The sequence below is a fragment of the Chrysochloris asiatica genome, unplaced genomic scaffold (assembly GCF_000296735.1).
Source record: "Chrysochloris asiatica unplaced genomic scaffold, ChrAsi1.0 scaffold00081, whole genome shotgun sequence".
Lineage (NCBI taxonomy): Eukaryota > Metazoa > Chordata > Mammalia > Afrosoricida > Chrysochloridae > Chrysochloris > Chrysochloris asiatica.
The window spans coordinates 11550981-11565404 of NW_006408599.1; the positions used below are offsets into that span (position 1 = coordinate 11550981).

Here is a 14424-nt window from a genome sequence, read left to right on the forward strand (position 1 = left end):
TTCTACATCATTCAATATTTTGCCTACATTGTTTTTATTGTTAAGTGTCATCAAGTTGGTTTCAACTGTTTGGCTCTGTATAGTGACCCTGAATAGGATTTTTCAAGGAGCAGCTGGTGAATTTGAACTGCCAACCTTGTGGTTCAAACCAATCTCAGGAGCAACTGCTTATCCTACAGTGTCACACCAGGACTCCATTTTGCCTATAGAATCCTTCAATATTTCAAATCAAGGTTTCAATTTTTTCTTCAGTTATTTCAACTTGAGAAATACTGAGTGTCTTCTTCCCTTTGGGTTTTCTAATTCTAGGTCATTGTACATTTCACTGTAATACTTGATTGACTTGATCTCCTCAAGCTACTCTTTGAAATTTTCTGTTCAGATCTTTTATGCTCTCATTTCTTCCATTTGCTTTAGCATATCTATGCTGGAGAATAAATTTCTATCTCTTCTGACATCCATATTGGTCTTTTCCTTCTTTCCTATCTTTTCAATGACCTTTTGCTTTATTCCTGTATAATGCTGATGTCATCCCACAACTCTTCTGGTCTTCAATTATTAGTGTCTAATGCATTAGTACTGTTCTTGTGATGGTCTCTAAACTCAGGTGGTATATATCCCAGGTCATATTTTGGCTCTCACGGACCTGTTTTAATATTCATCAGCTCCAGCCTGAAATTGCATATGAGCAATTGATGATCTGTTCCACAGTAGGCCCTTAGCCCTGTTTTGGCTGGTGATATTGAACTTTTCTATCATCTTTTCCCACAGAGATAGACAATTTGATTGTGTGCATTCCATATGGTGATGTCCATGTGTATAGTCACTTTTTATGTTGTTGAAAAAGGTATTTGCAATGAATAAGTCATTAGTCTTGCATATTTCCATCATTTGAACTCCAGCATCATTTCTATCACCAAGGCCATATTTTCCAACTACTGATCCTTCTTTGTTTACAACATTCATGTTCCAATCACCAGTAATTATCAATACATCTTGATTATATGCTTGATCAATTTCAGACAGAAGAAGTTGGTAGAATTCTTCAACTTCACCATCACTAGCTTTAGTGGTCGGTGCATAAATTTTAATAATAGTGGTATTAACTGGTCTTCCTGTGTTGTTTTTGTTGTTGTTAGTTGCCATCGATATGTTCTGACTCATAAAGACCTTATGCACAACAGAAGGAAACACTGAGTGGTTCTGCACCATCCTCACAGTCATTGTTAAGCTTGAGTCCACTTCTGTTGCCCCTGTGCCAATCCATCTTTTTGGGGGTGTTTCTTTTTTTTTGCTGACTCTCCACTTTACCTAGCATGATGTCCCTCCAGGGATTAATTCCTCCTGATAATATGTCCAAAGTATGGGAGATGAAGTCGCTCCATACTGACTTCTAAGGAGAATTCTGGCTGTACTTATTCCAAAAGAGATTTCTTTATTCTTCCAGCAGTTCACAGTACTTGTAATATTTTTCTCCAACACCATAATTCAAATGTATCAATTCTTCTATGGTCTTCCTTATTCATTGTCCAATTTTCACATGCATATGAAGTTATTGAAAATACCGTAACTTGGGTCAGGCGGCTCTTAGTCCTCAAACTGACATCTTTGCTTCTGAACATTTTAAAGAGGTCTTGTGCAGCAGGTTTGTCATTTGATTTCTTGACTGCTGCTTGCATGAGTGCTGATTGTGGATCCAAGCAAAATGAAGTCTTTGACAACTTCAATTTTTCTCCATTTATCATGATGCTATTTATTGGTCCAGTAGTGAGGATTTTTGTTTTCTTTAAATTGTGTGCAACCCATACTGAAGGCTGTGGTCTTTGGTTGTCCTTGCAGGCATATGGATATTATCCTATCACAGACAGTGTTGTCCTTCAAGATAGATCTTGAAGTGTTTTTTCTGTTGACGAATGTGATGGTATTCTCTTTAATTTGTCATTCCCAGCATATAGTAAACTGTATGATTGATTCAAAATGGCCAACATTAGTCCATTTCAGCTCACTTGTTGTTGTTGTTAAGTGCCATTGAGTCAGTTCCTACTCATAGTGACCCTGTATAAGGTTTCCAAATAGCAACTGGTGGGTTTAAACTGCCAACCTTGTGGTTCACAGTCCCGTGCTGACCCTACACCAAGCACCACACCAAGAGTCCTTTCCACTCACTAATGTCTAGGTTGTAAATCTTTATGTGTTCCATTTCATTTTAGACAACTTCAAGTTTTCCTAGATTCATACTTCATACATTCTACATTCTGATTATTAATGGATATTTGCAGCTGCTTCTCCTCATTTTGAGTTGTGCCCAGCAGAAAATGAAGGTCCCAAAAGTTTTACTCCATTCACATCATTACGGTAAACTTTACTTTGACATCCCAGGCAACATCGCCAGTCATTTTGAGTAACTTCCATCATGAAGGGCTCATCTTTCAGCACTCTATCTGACAAAATTCTGAGGCTATTCGTCATATTTTCATCTTCTAGCACTCTATCTTAGCACTGCTATTCATAAGATTTTCAGTGGCTACACTTTAAAAGTAGTGCACGTCCCCTTCTTCCTTGTCTGTCTTGGTCTGGAAGCTCAGCTGAAACTTGTCCACCATGGGTGACCCTGCTGGAATTTGAAATTCTGGTCATATCACATAACTGCCTTCCAAGCAGTTGATCAGGGTACGATTCCCAGCGAATGCAATGGGCTGACCTTTCTAACACTTATCTTTCAGTTGGTTGTACTGTGGTGGCTTGAGCCTATCAGGTTGTTGTTGTTGCTTTTGTGGTGTGTCCTCAAGTCATTCCGAATCATAGAGGATCAGCTGGTGGGCTTGAACTGCTAACCTTGTAGTTGGCAGTCTAATACTTATCCTACGGCACTAGACCAGGATTCCACCCATAGAGTTATATTATGATTATTTTGATTCAGGAATTGCCAGCCAACATACAAAATAAAAGATAAAAAAGAAAGTGTAAATTTCCCACGTTACAGGTACTAAAGGTCAAAAGGCAGCAACTTGCTGTGCTTAGGCTCATTAATCATGACGGCAGCAGGTATGCCACCAAGATGTATGCTGATGGCCATACTCATTTGTTTTCTCTGGACAACCCTTGCAATTTTCAACTAATAATTCTAGGGTTGTCACTATGCTCAAAGCGAGTCCTGGTGTGGTGCTATAGGATAAGCACTGGACCATGAAATCGGTTCAAAGTACAAAGTTGGCAGTTCAAGCCTACCAACTGCTCCTCAGAAACCCTATACAAGGTCATTATGAGTCAGAACTGACTCAGCAACACTTAACAACAACAATAGGACTGAAGGATTATGACTAACAATTGCATGCAGTGAAAACATTTTTTTAGTTTAAACAAGCATTCAAAATGTTGCAAGTATTATAAAATAAAGAGATCTCTTTCCTAAATTACTGAATTGGGAAACTCTGGCTAAAGTCACTGAGGCTGTCCTCAATCTTGCTGTCTTTATGCCTCTGTCTTTCTGGGGCCTAAGCATCTGCATAGCTTGCTAGTTGGTAATTCAGCAGAAGGCATGGTCCAAAACACCAAGAATATAATCATAAATTAGACAAGTAGCCTAGGTTTCTGCCTGCATGAACCTTTAGTTTGACTAGAGAGGGAAAAGCAATAAATACCCAAGAAATATCACTTTGTGGAATAATAATAACACTCAGGGAAATAACATTGGATCCTGGTTCTCAGCTAGTAGTTTAAGATTTTTGTTGTTTGTTGTTAAGTGTTATCAAGTCAGTTCTGGCTTATAGTGACCCTGTGTACGGTTTTCAAGGAGCAACTGGTGAGTTTGAACTGCCTACCTTGTGGTTCAAACCAACCTTTTGGTTCAGTGCTTAATCCCACAGCGCCACAACAGGAAAAATAAGTCCTGTTTTTCTGGGTGCTTTTCAGCCCTGTGTCTATTCAGTTTGGGTTCTAATGTTGCAGAGACCAGCTCCCCTTAGGGAACCATGGTCTCCTTGAGGCCTAAGAGTAATTCAAAAGTGGTAGAGATGAGTCAGTGTCTCATTAGTGTCAAAGAATAATATAAAAATGATGGAGATGGGTCAATGTTAAAGAGCAATAAGACATCCTATTGGCCTGGTGTTGCCACCCACCATCTTGAGGAGCTGGATTATATGAAGAAAAATGTGGTATCAAGTTTGGGGGAAGACTCATTAACAACCTGCAATATGCAGATGATACAACCTTGCTTGTTGAAAGCAAAGAGGACTTAAAATACTTACTGATGAAGAGCAAAGACCACAGCCTTTGTATGGGTTGCACCTCAACGTAAAGAAAAAATCCTCACCACTGGACCAATAAATTACATGATAAATGGAGAAAAGATTGAAGTTGTCAAAGGCCTCATTTTGCCAAATCAACCAACACTCATGGAAGTAGCAGTTAAGAAATCAAATGATGTATTGCATTAGACCTCTTTAAAGTGTTTAAGAGTAAAGATGTCAGTTTGAGGACTAAGGTGCACCTGACCCAAGCCATGGTATTTTCAATAGCCTCATATTCATGTGAATGTTGGACAGTAAATAAGGAAGACTGTAGAAGAAGTGATGCATTTGAGCTATGGTGTTGGAGGAGAATATTGTAAGTACCATGAACAGCCAAATTAACAAACAGATCTGTGTTGGAAGAAGTACAGCTAGAGTGCTCCTTAGAAGCCAGGATGGCCAAACTTCATCTCTCATACTTCAGATATATCATCAGGAGGGACCAGTATCATGTTTGGTAAAGTGGAGGGTTGGAGAAACAAAGGAATATCCCCAATGAGATGGATTGGCACAGTGGTGGCAACAATGAGCTCGTGCATAGAGCAACCATTTTGAGGTTGGCCCAGTACCAAGCAGTGTTTTGTTCTATTATGCATAGGGTTGCTATGAGTTGGTATCCACTTGATGGCACCTAACAACAACAACATCTTAAGGGCATGTGTTGAGCCAACTCAAATGCACAAATCTTTTCCAAGTAAGCTACTATTTCAGCCTCTGAACTATCCTCTTCACTCATGCTCACCCCCATCAGTACAACATTCTTCTTTCCACAATGGAGACTCCATAGTAATAGAAGCAGCACTGCAGAGCTGTCAAAGCTGTTTTTTGAGGAGGAATCCCAGCTGATGGTCTTCTTTTGAATTCTTGGGATGTTGGTGTCTTCAATACTTACCAGCGAGTGTTGTCATAGTCTCGAAGTACTTATAGCATTCTGGGCCAATCAAATCAACACATAACAAAAGCTAAATGTGTACCAATTTACAGTAATCCAGTACAAATAAGGAAAATGTTTTTGCATTCCATATATATGCTAATTAAAAGGGATTATTGAGCTAAAAAGAAATGCTGCAAACTCTTAACTGAGTGTCTTCTTAGCCAAAGATAAACAGAATGGTTAAAAAAAATAAAAACTTTTAAGCAGAGAACTGGGAAAAGCCAACCAGGGCAAGTACCCTTAACTACATAAGGAAATGCAGCCAAGTTCTTCCCAATTCCCTCTTGCAGTTTCTCCTTAGTTTTCTGCCTTGCCTGAGGACCAATTCCTTATCATCTCTGTCTATAGTAAGTAAGGAAACAGATACAGAGTAAGTTCACTTCTGGACTGCTTCTCTACCTCAGAGACCCAGAAATTTACTGATGCTGGACAAGCTGTCAGATCATTTGAGTTGAAATTTCCTAAGAAGGGCATTCTATTCATGAAGTCATGACCGTACATTAAGTGTACACAATGGATTCACTGGATAGCAGAAGTCCTTGCAGTTTCCCAACTGCCTCCTCACTCTTACATAAGTTGTTGATCTTGTCTGAAATAGTCATTATCCCTTTTATTATCTAATACATGCCAAAACTGTGAGGCCAGTTAGGGATAATTCCCCTGAATCCCCCACTTCTAGTTCAGGTCCAGGTCCTCTGGCCTCTGTGCTTGCTCCACTGTCAAAGTGCATGGTGGGAAGATCATGCAGATGAGAAAAGCATCCAGGAGCTCTAAGTAGTAATGGTTTAGAGCTTGGGATTCTGGAATCAATTGATTTGGGTTAAAATCCTACTACTCCTCTTTCCTTGTGTGAGACCTTGGGCAAGTCATTTAACCTACCTTAGCATGATTTTCATCAACCTGAAGGGACTGTTGCAAAGCTGAAGGAGATAATGTATTAAAGGGTTTAGCACAGCTGATTGTTCCATAAACAATGACTACACAGACTGCATTTTTCAGGTCCTTTGAATCATTCAATTATCCCTGGTGGTATTGTAGGATAAGCACTGGTCTGCTAACCAAAAGGTCAGCAGTTCAAACCTACCAGCCACTCACTCCATGAGAAATAGATGAAGTTCAGAAACCCTATCCAGGATTACCATGAGTCAGAATTGACTTTATAGCAATGGGTTCTTATGGGTTTAGATTATTCAGGCCCCGGTGGTGCTGTAAAGTAGGTGTTGGGCTGAGAACTGCAAAGTTATCTGAATTAACTCAGTGGCAGTGAGTTTGGTTTTGCTTTTTGGGTTTTAATCATTCACTGCGCTTGTCTCTTATGGCTGGAGCACAGGGAGGGGACTTGGAGAGGAGTAAATAATGGATAACAAGACAGAGATGAAAATTAGGACCTAACTGCCTAGATAAGTATTTTCGACTGTGTCTAGAAGGCCATGGGAAGTCACTAAAGGTTTGGGGGCAGAACTGTATCTCGATAGTAATGCTTTTGACAAACCATTCTGGAAGTAGGCTAGGAAATGGATCTAAGAAAGGGAGAGACCCAAAGCAGGAAGACCTGTTAGGAGGCTGCTGGGAGAATCCAGGGGAACAGAGTGCTAAGGCCTGGAATGGAAGCACAAATGAGAACCAAAAAAAAAACAAAAATAGAAATGACAACCCTTGAGTATGTGGAAGAATAAAAAGAACAGCCATTTCAGGCCTGGGAACATAGCAGTGGCACCATTAAGAGAATTAGGAAACAGAGAGAAATGATCTGGAGAGACAATGAAGTTAGTTAATCACTTGAAGACAAGATTTCTGCCCTCAAGATGGCTCCCAGCAGAAGGTTCCAGAGTAAAAAGAGCCTGGGAGTCTGGGCTCTCACAAAGTCACTGTTGCTCACAGACCTGCTCTCTCCTGCTCACTAGACTCAGCAATGGCACCCATGTACATATGGAGAGATGTTTTTGCACACCACATCACACCATAAATATATGCAGTAGATTGTTGTTGTTAAATGCCATCGAGTTGGTTCGACTCATAGTGACCCTGTATAGGGTTTCCAAGACTATAAATCTTTGCAGGAACAGAAAGCCTCATCTTTCTCCTATATGTTGTATATACACAGATGCAAAAGCACATCAGTTCAAACTCTTTCCCATTGCCAGAATTGTGCTGTCTTATACTTACACTGCTGTGCATAGGGTCACTATGAGTCAGTATCAACTCGATGGCACCCTAACAACAACAACAACATACTCATTCAGATACACTATTCCTGACTCACAAGTTCTCTCTCTCAGACACACGCACACAGAAAGGTTTTAAGATATAAACTGATCAAATGATCATGGTGGCATGAGGGTGCTTTGCTAGTGAGGACTGTGTCCAAATAAGAAGACTCTGAGTTGAGTCCAAATAATATCAGAGAATGCTTTTTTTAGAAACATTGTAAAATGTAAAATGGTGGTTTTATTCCAAAACAAATAACTACGTAAAATGATGGTTTTGTTTCTAAGCAAAAGCAAGTGAGTGGTGTTCCTTCATGCATCCTTTGTGTTGATTCATACATTTTATAATTTGATCTTCAAATGAGCACTGGGAGTCATTAACGATAAGGGATGTTATCTCCATTTTACAAACGAGAAAACGAAAGCTCACAGAGGAAAAGTATCTGGCTTAAGACCATATTATGGTGGACTAGGATTCAGTTTCTGGTAGTGTAGTGGTTACGAATCGGGCTGCGAACCTTAAGGTCAGCGGTTCGAAACTACCAGCCGCTCCATGGGAGAAAGATGAGGCTTTCTACTCCCGTAAAGATTTACAGCCTCGGAAACCCTGTACAGGGTCGCTATGGGTCGGAACCGACTCGACAACAATTAACAACAACAAGGATTCAGTTTCAGGTCTGATCCAAAGCAGTTATTCTTCCACTTGTGGTATCTGCTGTGGTTCACAAAGTAGGGTTTTAAAAATAAAGTCTTCATGTAGCATGTGGAAATAAAGGCTTTTTTTTTTTTAATGTTTTATTGTGAATTATGTGATAGTTTACATGGGAGAACATTAGTTTTACATTCATCCTATCGTATATCGTTTCATTGCCATGGTTACAATAAAGGCATTTTTAAGGCTGTACCATGACCATTATTTTTTCTCTCTTTTTTTATATCATTAAAAAATTAGTTCCAATATTTAAATTGTGAAGGTGAAAAGAAAAAGTGTCATAATTCATTCAAACAATATAAATAATAACAAGATGCTAGGGAAGAGAATAGGAAAAGTTAACAGGACAGAAATTTAAAGCTAACGGTTGAAGACAAGCATAAGAGAGAAAGGTCATTGGTGCTACTGAAGAAGGGAAAGAGAATGTGGTTGCAAGATTCCCATCAATCAAAATATTGGTATTGCCGTTTTCCTCATCTCAGGGCACCCAACCTAGGTAGCTGTGGTTAAGTGCCATCGAGTTAGTGACACCAACCTTTTGGTTAGCAGTTCAGTGCTTATTCTACAGTCTCTTAATTATGCCTGTGCTATGAAGTCCTGGTGTGGCACCATAGAATAAGCACTTGACCTCAAGGTTGGTTTGAACTGCAAGGTCAGCAGTTCAAACTCACCAGCTACTCCTCAGAAACTCTCTACAGGGTGGCTATGATTCAGAACTAACTCGACAGCATTTAATAACAACAACAGCATGGATAGCTGTAGTGTAGTGGTTATGTGTTGAGTTACTAATCACAAGGTCAGCGGTTGGAATCCCCTATCTGCTCCATGGGAGAAAGATGAGGCTTTCTGCTTCTGTAAAGATTTACAGCCTCAGAAATCCTTTACATGGTTGCTATGAGTTGGAACTGATTTGATGGCACGCCACCACCACCACCATGGGTAGCTGTATGGTGTTGGGGTCCGGATGACAGATGACCTGAATCATATTTCTCTTTCCCAACAGACTCCAAAGGGACAAAAGTTGGGACCATCACATCAGCGAGTTTGTAAGTATATTCCTCTTTCTTTTCCTGTGGGGAGCAAGAACATTTCTAGTAATTCTGTTATACAGAAAGTTCAGAGATGGGTTTTAAGCTACAAAGTTGCTAAGCCCAGGGATGCAAACCCAGAGGAAGAGTGAGGCTCCTCCCCAGACACCGAGAAGTCAGAAGACTTCATGGTCAAGTACATGGCATGTGGTACTGGTGGTCTGAACTCAAACCCAGCTCTAGAATTTGCTCAAAATGTGACCCTGAGCAAATCACCTATCTGTGTCTCAGTTTCCTTATCTATAAAAATGGTTTCAATGGTGCCAGAATAAGCACCAGACTACAAGGTCAGTGTGAACCACAAGGTCAATGGTTCAAACTCACCAGCCTCTCCTCGGCAATCCTATACAGGGTCACTATAAGTCAGAGCTATCTCCACAGCACTTAACAACAACAACAACATCTGACAGGGTTGTTGCGGTTGTGAAGTGCCATCAAGTCGATTGCGACCCGTGGCGACCCTGTATAGGGTTTCCAAGCTGGTGAGCTTGAACCGCCGACCTTGCAGTTCAAACAGCTTTGCAGTCTGGCGCATTAACCCACAGCACCACATCTGAAAGGGTTAGTGTGAATTAAATGAGCTAATTCCTAGAAAGAGCTTAGAACAGTGCCTAGCAGAACACATGTACTCCATGAATTTTAGCTTTTTATCCGAATCGTCATCATCATCATTACATTTAGAAAGCACTTATTCTGTATAATCATCTTTGAGAACCAAATGAAAATTCTAAAGTCTTATAGACTTAATAATGGGGAAACAGAGGCCTAGAGAGGGAAAGGGACCTGCCAAGGTCATATAGCTACAAAGTGGTTCCCATCTGTTCCCCATCCCAGTTCTGTTAGACCATCCATATGCATCAGTGGATATGGTTTTAGGAATCATGTAGAAGAAACAAGGCTAATTAGCTTCTACAAGACCAGCCGGAGCAGATGGCTACAAAAGGAAAGGAGAGGCAAGCTGTTATTTGTTGAGTATTGATCATGTGCCAGGAATCATGCTGAGTATCCTCCATCCACGATAGGAATTGTCATGCCCATCCTGAAAACAAAGTCTCAGACAAGTAAAAAACTTGTCCAAAGTCATGTGGCCAAGTTTAATTTACATTCAAAATGACTCCTAGACCTTTCCTTGTCCCAGTGGGTGCTTGTAGGTACCACATTCCAATCCAAAACACCCTAAGAAATGAAATTGCACAAGGTGAAGGAGAGGAATGTTTCTTCCCCATCACAGCCTCCATGAAACCCTCAAAAGTGCTGTCTTCGCACAAGTCACCCTTTGGCTCATACAAAGCTTATTTCTCTTTCATTGCAGACATGCCTCCCAGAGCAGATGGAACTAAGCCAAGGGCACACCTGACAGGTAACAATCCTTGATGTGTTTTCCAGAAGCCCATGGGCTGGGCCTGGGGTCCTGAGATTTCATTCAGAGAATTTGCCAAATCTCATTCCATTGGCTTCCAACTGGAAACATTACTTGGCAACAGTCTCCTCTTAATCAAAGGGCTTTCAGATGTCCTCCTCCATGTGAGAGGCCCAAAGGTTCATCCATGTCTCCTGAGAGTTTTCTCTCAGAGTCTCTCAGCCCTATTCCTTGCTCTTCTGTCTCTCTCTTTCATTCACACACCCAATTATTCAGAAATGGCTTTCCTCAGACTATAGTTGCAAGCTTTTCTGAATCTAGTAACAGGTGACAGATGCCCTGTGAGGCCAATTTCTGAGGTCCATCTACACCCTATTCAACTTAAGTATTTCCACAGAGTTTTCACTGATGTAAAGAAATAAAGAGGAATCTCATACTATCACCAGCTGTCCACTTTCCCCAGTCTACTGTGGAAATTTCTAAGGAGTTTCACAGGTCTTTGGGACTTTGGAAGAAAAAGTACAGAAAGATGTGTTAAAGGAAAAAAAAAATTTTTTTTTGATTGAAAAGCCTGAGAATTCCAAACAAGTGTGTTTTCCTGACTTATAAGGAAATTCACAATCCACAGGGGAACAGACTTGTAGTCCAAGATATATGTATCTTAATGTTTAACTAAAAGGAAACTATTCGGGGTGTGTCTTGAGTAAAAATTGGGATCAGGGAGATGCTGAGAGTCCCCATCAGTCACCACTGTCTTATAAGAATGGAAGGAATTGAAACTGGGTGGGGAAGCTTTAGAAGAAATCTGGTCACTCACCTCCTGTGAAGGTGCTAAATAGTCTCTTTAAACATAAACTATCCCAAAACTGTTAGACTGTCAGCACATACATAATTGAGATAGGTTCCAAAAGCAATTTCCAAAAATTAAAATATGTTTTGACTTCTAAAACTTATTAGTTTTATCACAGAATATCTTATTTGAAATCACTGGTTTGAATCAACATTTTTATTTTATTCATTTTTTTTCCTGCACTGCTACAGACATATTTCACAAAAGCGTTCATTCATAGGTTCTCTATAATGTGAACTTGTGAATAATGCAGACAAAAGAACATATAAAATACAAATTAAAATAAGCTTATTTTTTAATACATTGAAATGAAAGATGAGGGTTTACTTTTGGGGGGCGGGGAGAAATAATTATTGACTGCAATTGTGCCCAACCATTATGGTGCTGTGGGTTAGGTGTTGGACTGCTAAAAGGTCAGAAGTTCAAAACCACTAGCTGCACCATTGGAGAAAAATGAGGCTGTTTGTTCCTGTAATGATTTAGTCTTGGAAATCCAATATATAAATCAGGATCTACTCAATGGCAGTGGTTTGGGTTTGATTTTTGATATTATGACCAAAATGTCATGTTATCCTCAGTTCACAGAGAGAAAACTGAGGCTCAGAGAAAGAAGGAACTTTTGTAGTTGATTAATAAAGTTAGTGTGTGGCAGAGCCAGGATTGGAACAGGGCCTAAGTGCCCCCATGCCCTGGTCACTTCCACTCCTCAGGCAACTGTTGTTGTTGTTGATGTTAGATGCCATCAAGTCAGTACCGACTCATAGGACCCTGTGCACCACAGAACAAAACACTGCCTGGTCCTAGGCCAACCTCACAATCGCTGCTACACTTGAGCCACTGATATTGCCACTGTGGCAATCCATCTCACTGGGGGTGGGGGTGGGGGGAGTCTTCCTTTTTTTCTCAGGCAACTACTGGCTTATATTTTGACCATGTCTCTATATGAAAGGAGTCCTGGTGTAGCACTGTAGGCTAATGCGTCAGACTACAAAGTCATTTAACTGCAAGGTCGGTGGTTCAAGCTCACCAGCTTCTTGCTCCTTGGAAACCCTACACTGGTTGCTATGGGTTGGAATCAACTCGATGGCACTTCACAACAACTATATGAGAAACATTTTCAAAATGTTTTAGATCTCTGGTTCCAATATATGTCCTGCATGCTGATTCTTTATTAATCATTGCCTGCGTTTCACGCGCTTTGGACCATAGCATTGGGATAGCATATAGTAGCATGGTAAAGAATACCTATCTCTCTCTCTTTCTGAAATATCCTCTCTCTGTTGTCGTTGAATTGGTTCCAACTCATAGCGACCTGTGTATAGGGTTTCTAAGGACTGGTTGGTAGGTTTGAGCCACCGACTTTACGGCTAGCAGTCCAGTGCTTACCCTATAGCGCCACACCAAAACTCCTCTTGGTAGCATAGCACAGCACATTTAAAATAAAAAGGCTATGAAAATGAATGTAGTTTAGAGGCTACTCGTAATATCTAAGGAGTCCTGGTGTGGCACTGTGGGATAAAGCACTAGACAGCAAGGTCGGTTTGAACCACAAAGTCAGCTGTTCAAATCCACCATCCACTCCTCAAAAACCCTATGCAGGGTCTCTATGAGTCAGAACCAAGTCAACATCACTTAACATCAATGACAACACAATAGCTAGGAGTCCTAGCATGGTACTGTAGGATCAGCACTAGACTGTTCACTATAAGGTCAGCGGTTCAAACCCACCAGCCACTCCTTGAAATCCTAAACAGGGACACTATGACTCAGAACCAACTTGATGACACTTAACAACATAATAGCCAGACACTTTGTATACACCATCTGTTTTAATGCCTTTCACAGGTATTCCTTTTTTTTATATGAAATCATAAGAAAACAGGATGAGAGAGGCAAAGTAATTTGCCCAAGTACAAAATGCTGCTCTCTTTAAACAAAATATATGCTCACTCTCATGTGTTCTACTTCTTCCCCAAGGCACCTAATTGTTGGTTTTATTCAACCACCTTATTCTCAGAATGAGAGCAGACTTTTTAGCGAAGTCCACAGGTTCTCACATGAACAAATTCAACTTGTCTCTTGTCTTTGCAGTTGTCAAACAAAGTTCTACACAGAACTTGAAAAATCAGTTCCCAGCTCTACATTGGGAGCACGAACTTGGCTTGGCCTTCACTAAGAATCGGATGAACTACACCAATAAGTTCCTGCTCATCCCAGAGTCCGGAGACTACTTTGTTTACTCGCAGGTCACATTCCGAGGAACCACATCCGAGTGTGGTAAAATGAGCATAGCGAGACAACCAAGCAAGCCGGATTCCATCATCGTGATTGTCACCAAGGTAACAGACAGCTACCCCGAGCCAACCCAGCTCCTAACGGGGACCAAGTCAGTGTGTGAAATAGGCAGCAACTGGTTCCAACCCATCTACCTCGGGGCTGTGTTCTCCTTGCAAGAAGGGGATAAACTGATGGTTAATGTCAGTGACATCTCCTTGGTGGACTACACAAAAGAAGATAAAACCTTCTTCGGAGCTTTCTTGCTATAGGGGTAGTACAGATGTCTTTGTGTGAAGATCGTCTGCTTCCTAGTTCCTTTTCTTCATTGAAATGTAGGCATTTTCTTAGGGCTAAGCAGGGATTATACAGAGGCAATGATTTAGCTCTGAAATTGAGGATCCAAAAGTTAGTACTTTATGTAACTTACTGATAAGAATACTAATTGCAAAGGGCAAAAGGGAGCAGATATGTTGCCACAGTGGCTTGAAGTAGTAGTGAGTTTCTAAACATTATAACACTTCGAACTGAATGGATCTACTCAGGTCAAGATTTGAAGGTGAACATATCCCTGCTACGCATTTATCACCATTGGGCCATTTGCCTAATTGGATCCTGAAACATTTGCTTAAGTTGAGGAGTCTTAACTAAAGTCCAAAGTCCTGGAGAAGAGAGTAACGCTTCAGAGGGAAAATTCTTAATTTGTTTTC

The 14424-nt window shown here is 40.6% G+C and overlaps 1 protein-coding gene across 1 annotated transcript in view; it reads left to right on the top strand.

Moving 5' to 3' along the window:
- Nucleotides 1-13986, top strand: part of TNFSF15 (tumor necrosis factor (ligand) superfamily, member 15) — a 28282-nt gene extending 14296 nt beyond the window's left edge. The window contains exons 2-4 of the mRNA XM_006865686.1: nt 9146-9188; nt 10543-10590; nt 13532-13986. Coding sequence (XP_006865748.1) covers nt 9146-9188; nt 10543-10590; nt 13532-13986 — 546 coding nt within the window. The remainder of the gene's footprint in view (nt 1-9145; nt 9189-10542; nt 10591-13531) is intronic.
- The last annotated feature ends 438 nt before the right edge of the window (nt 13987-14424 follow it).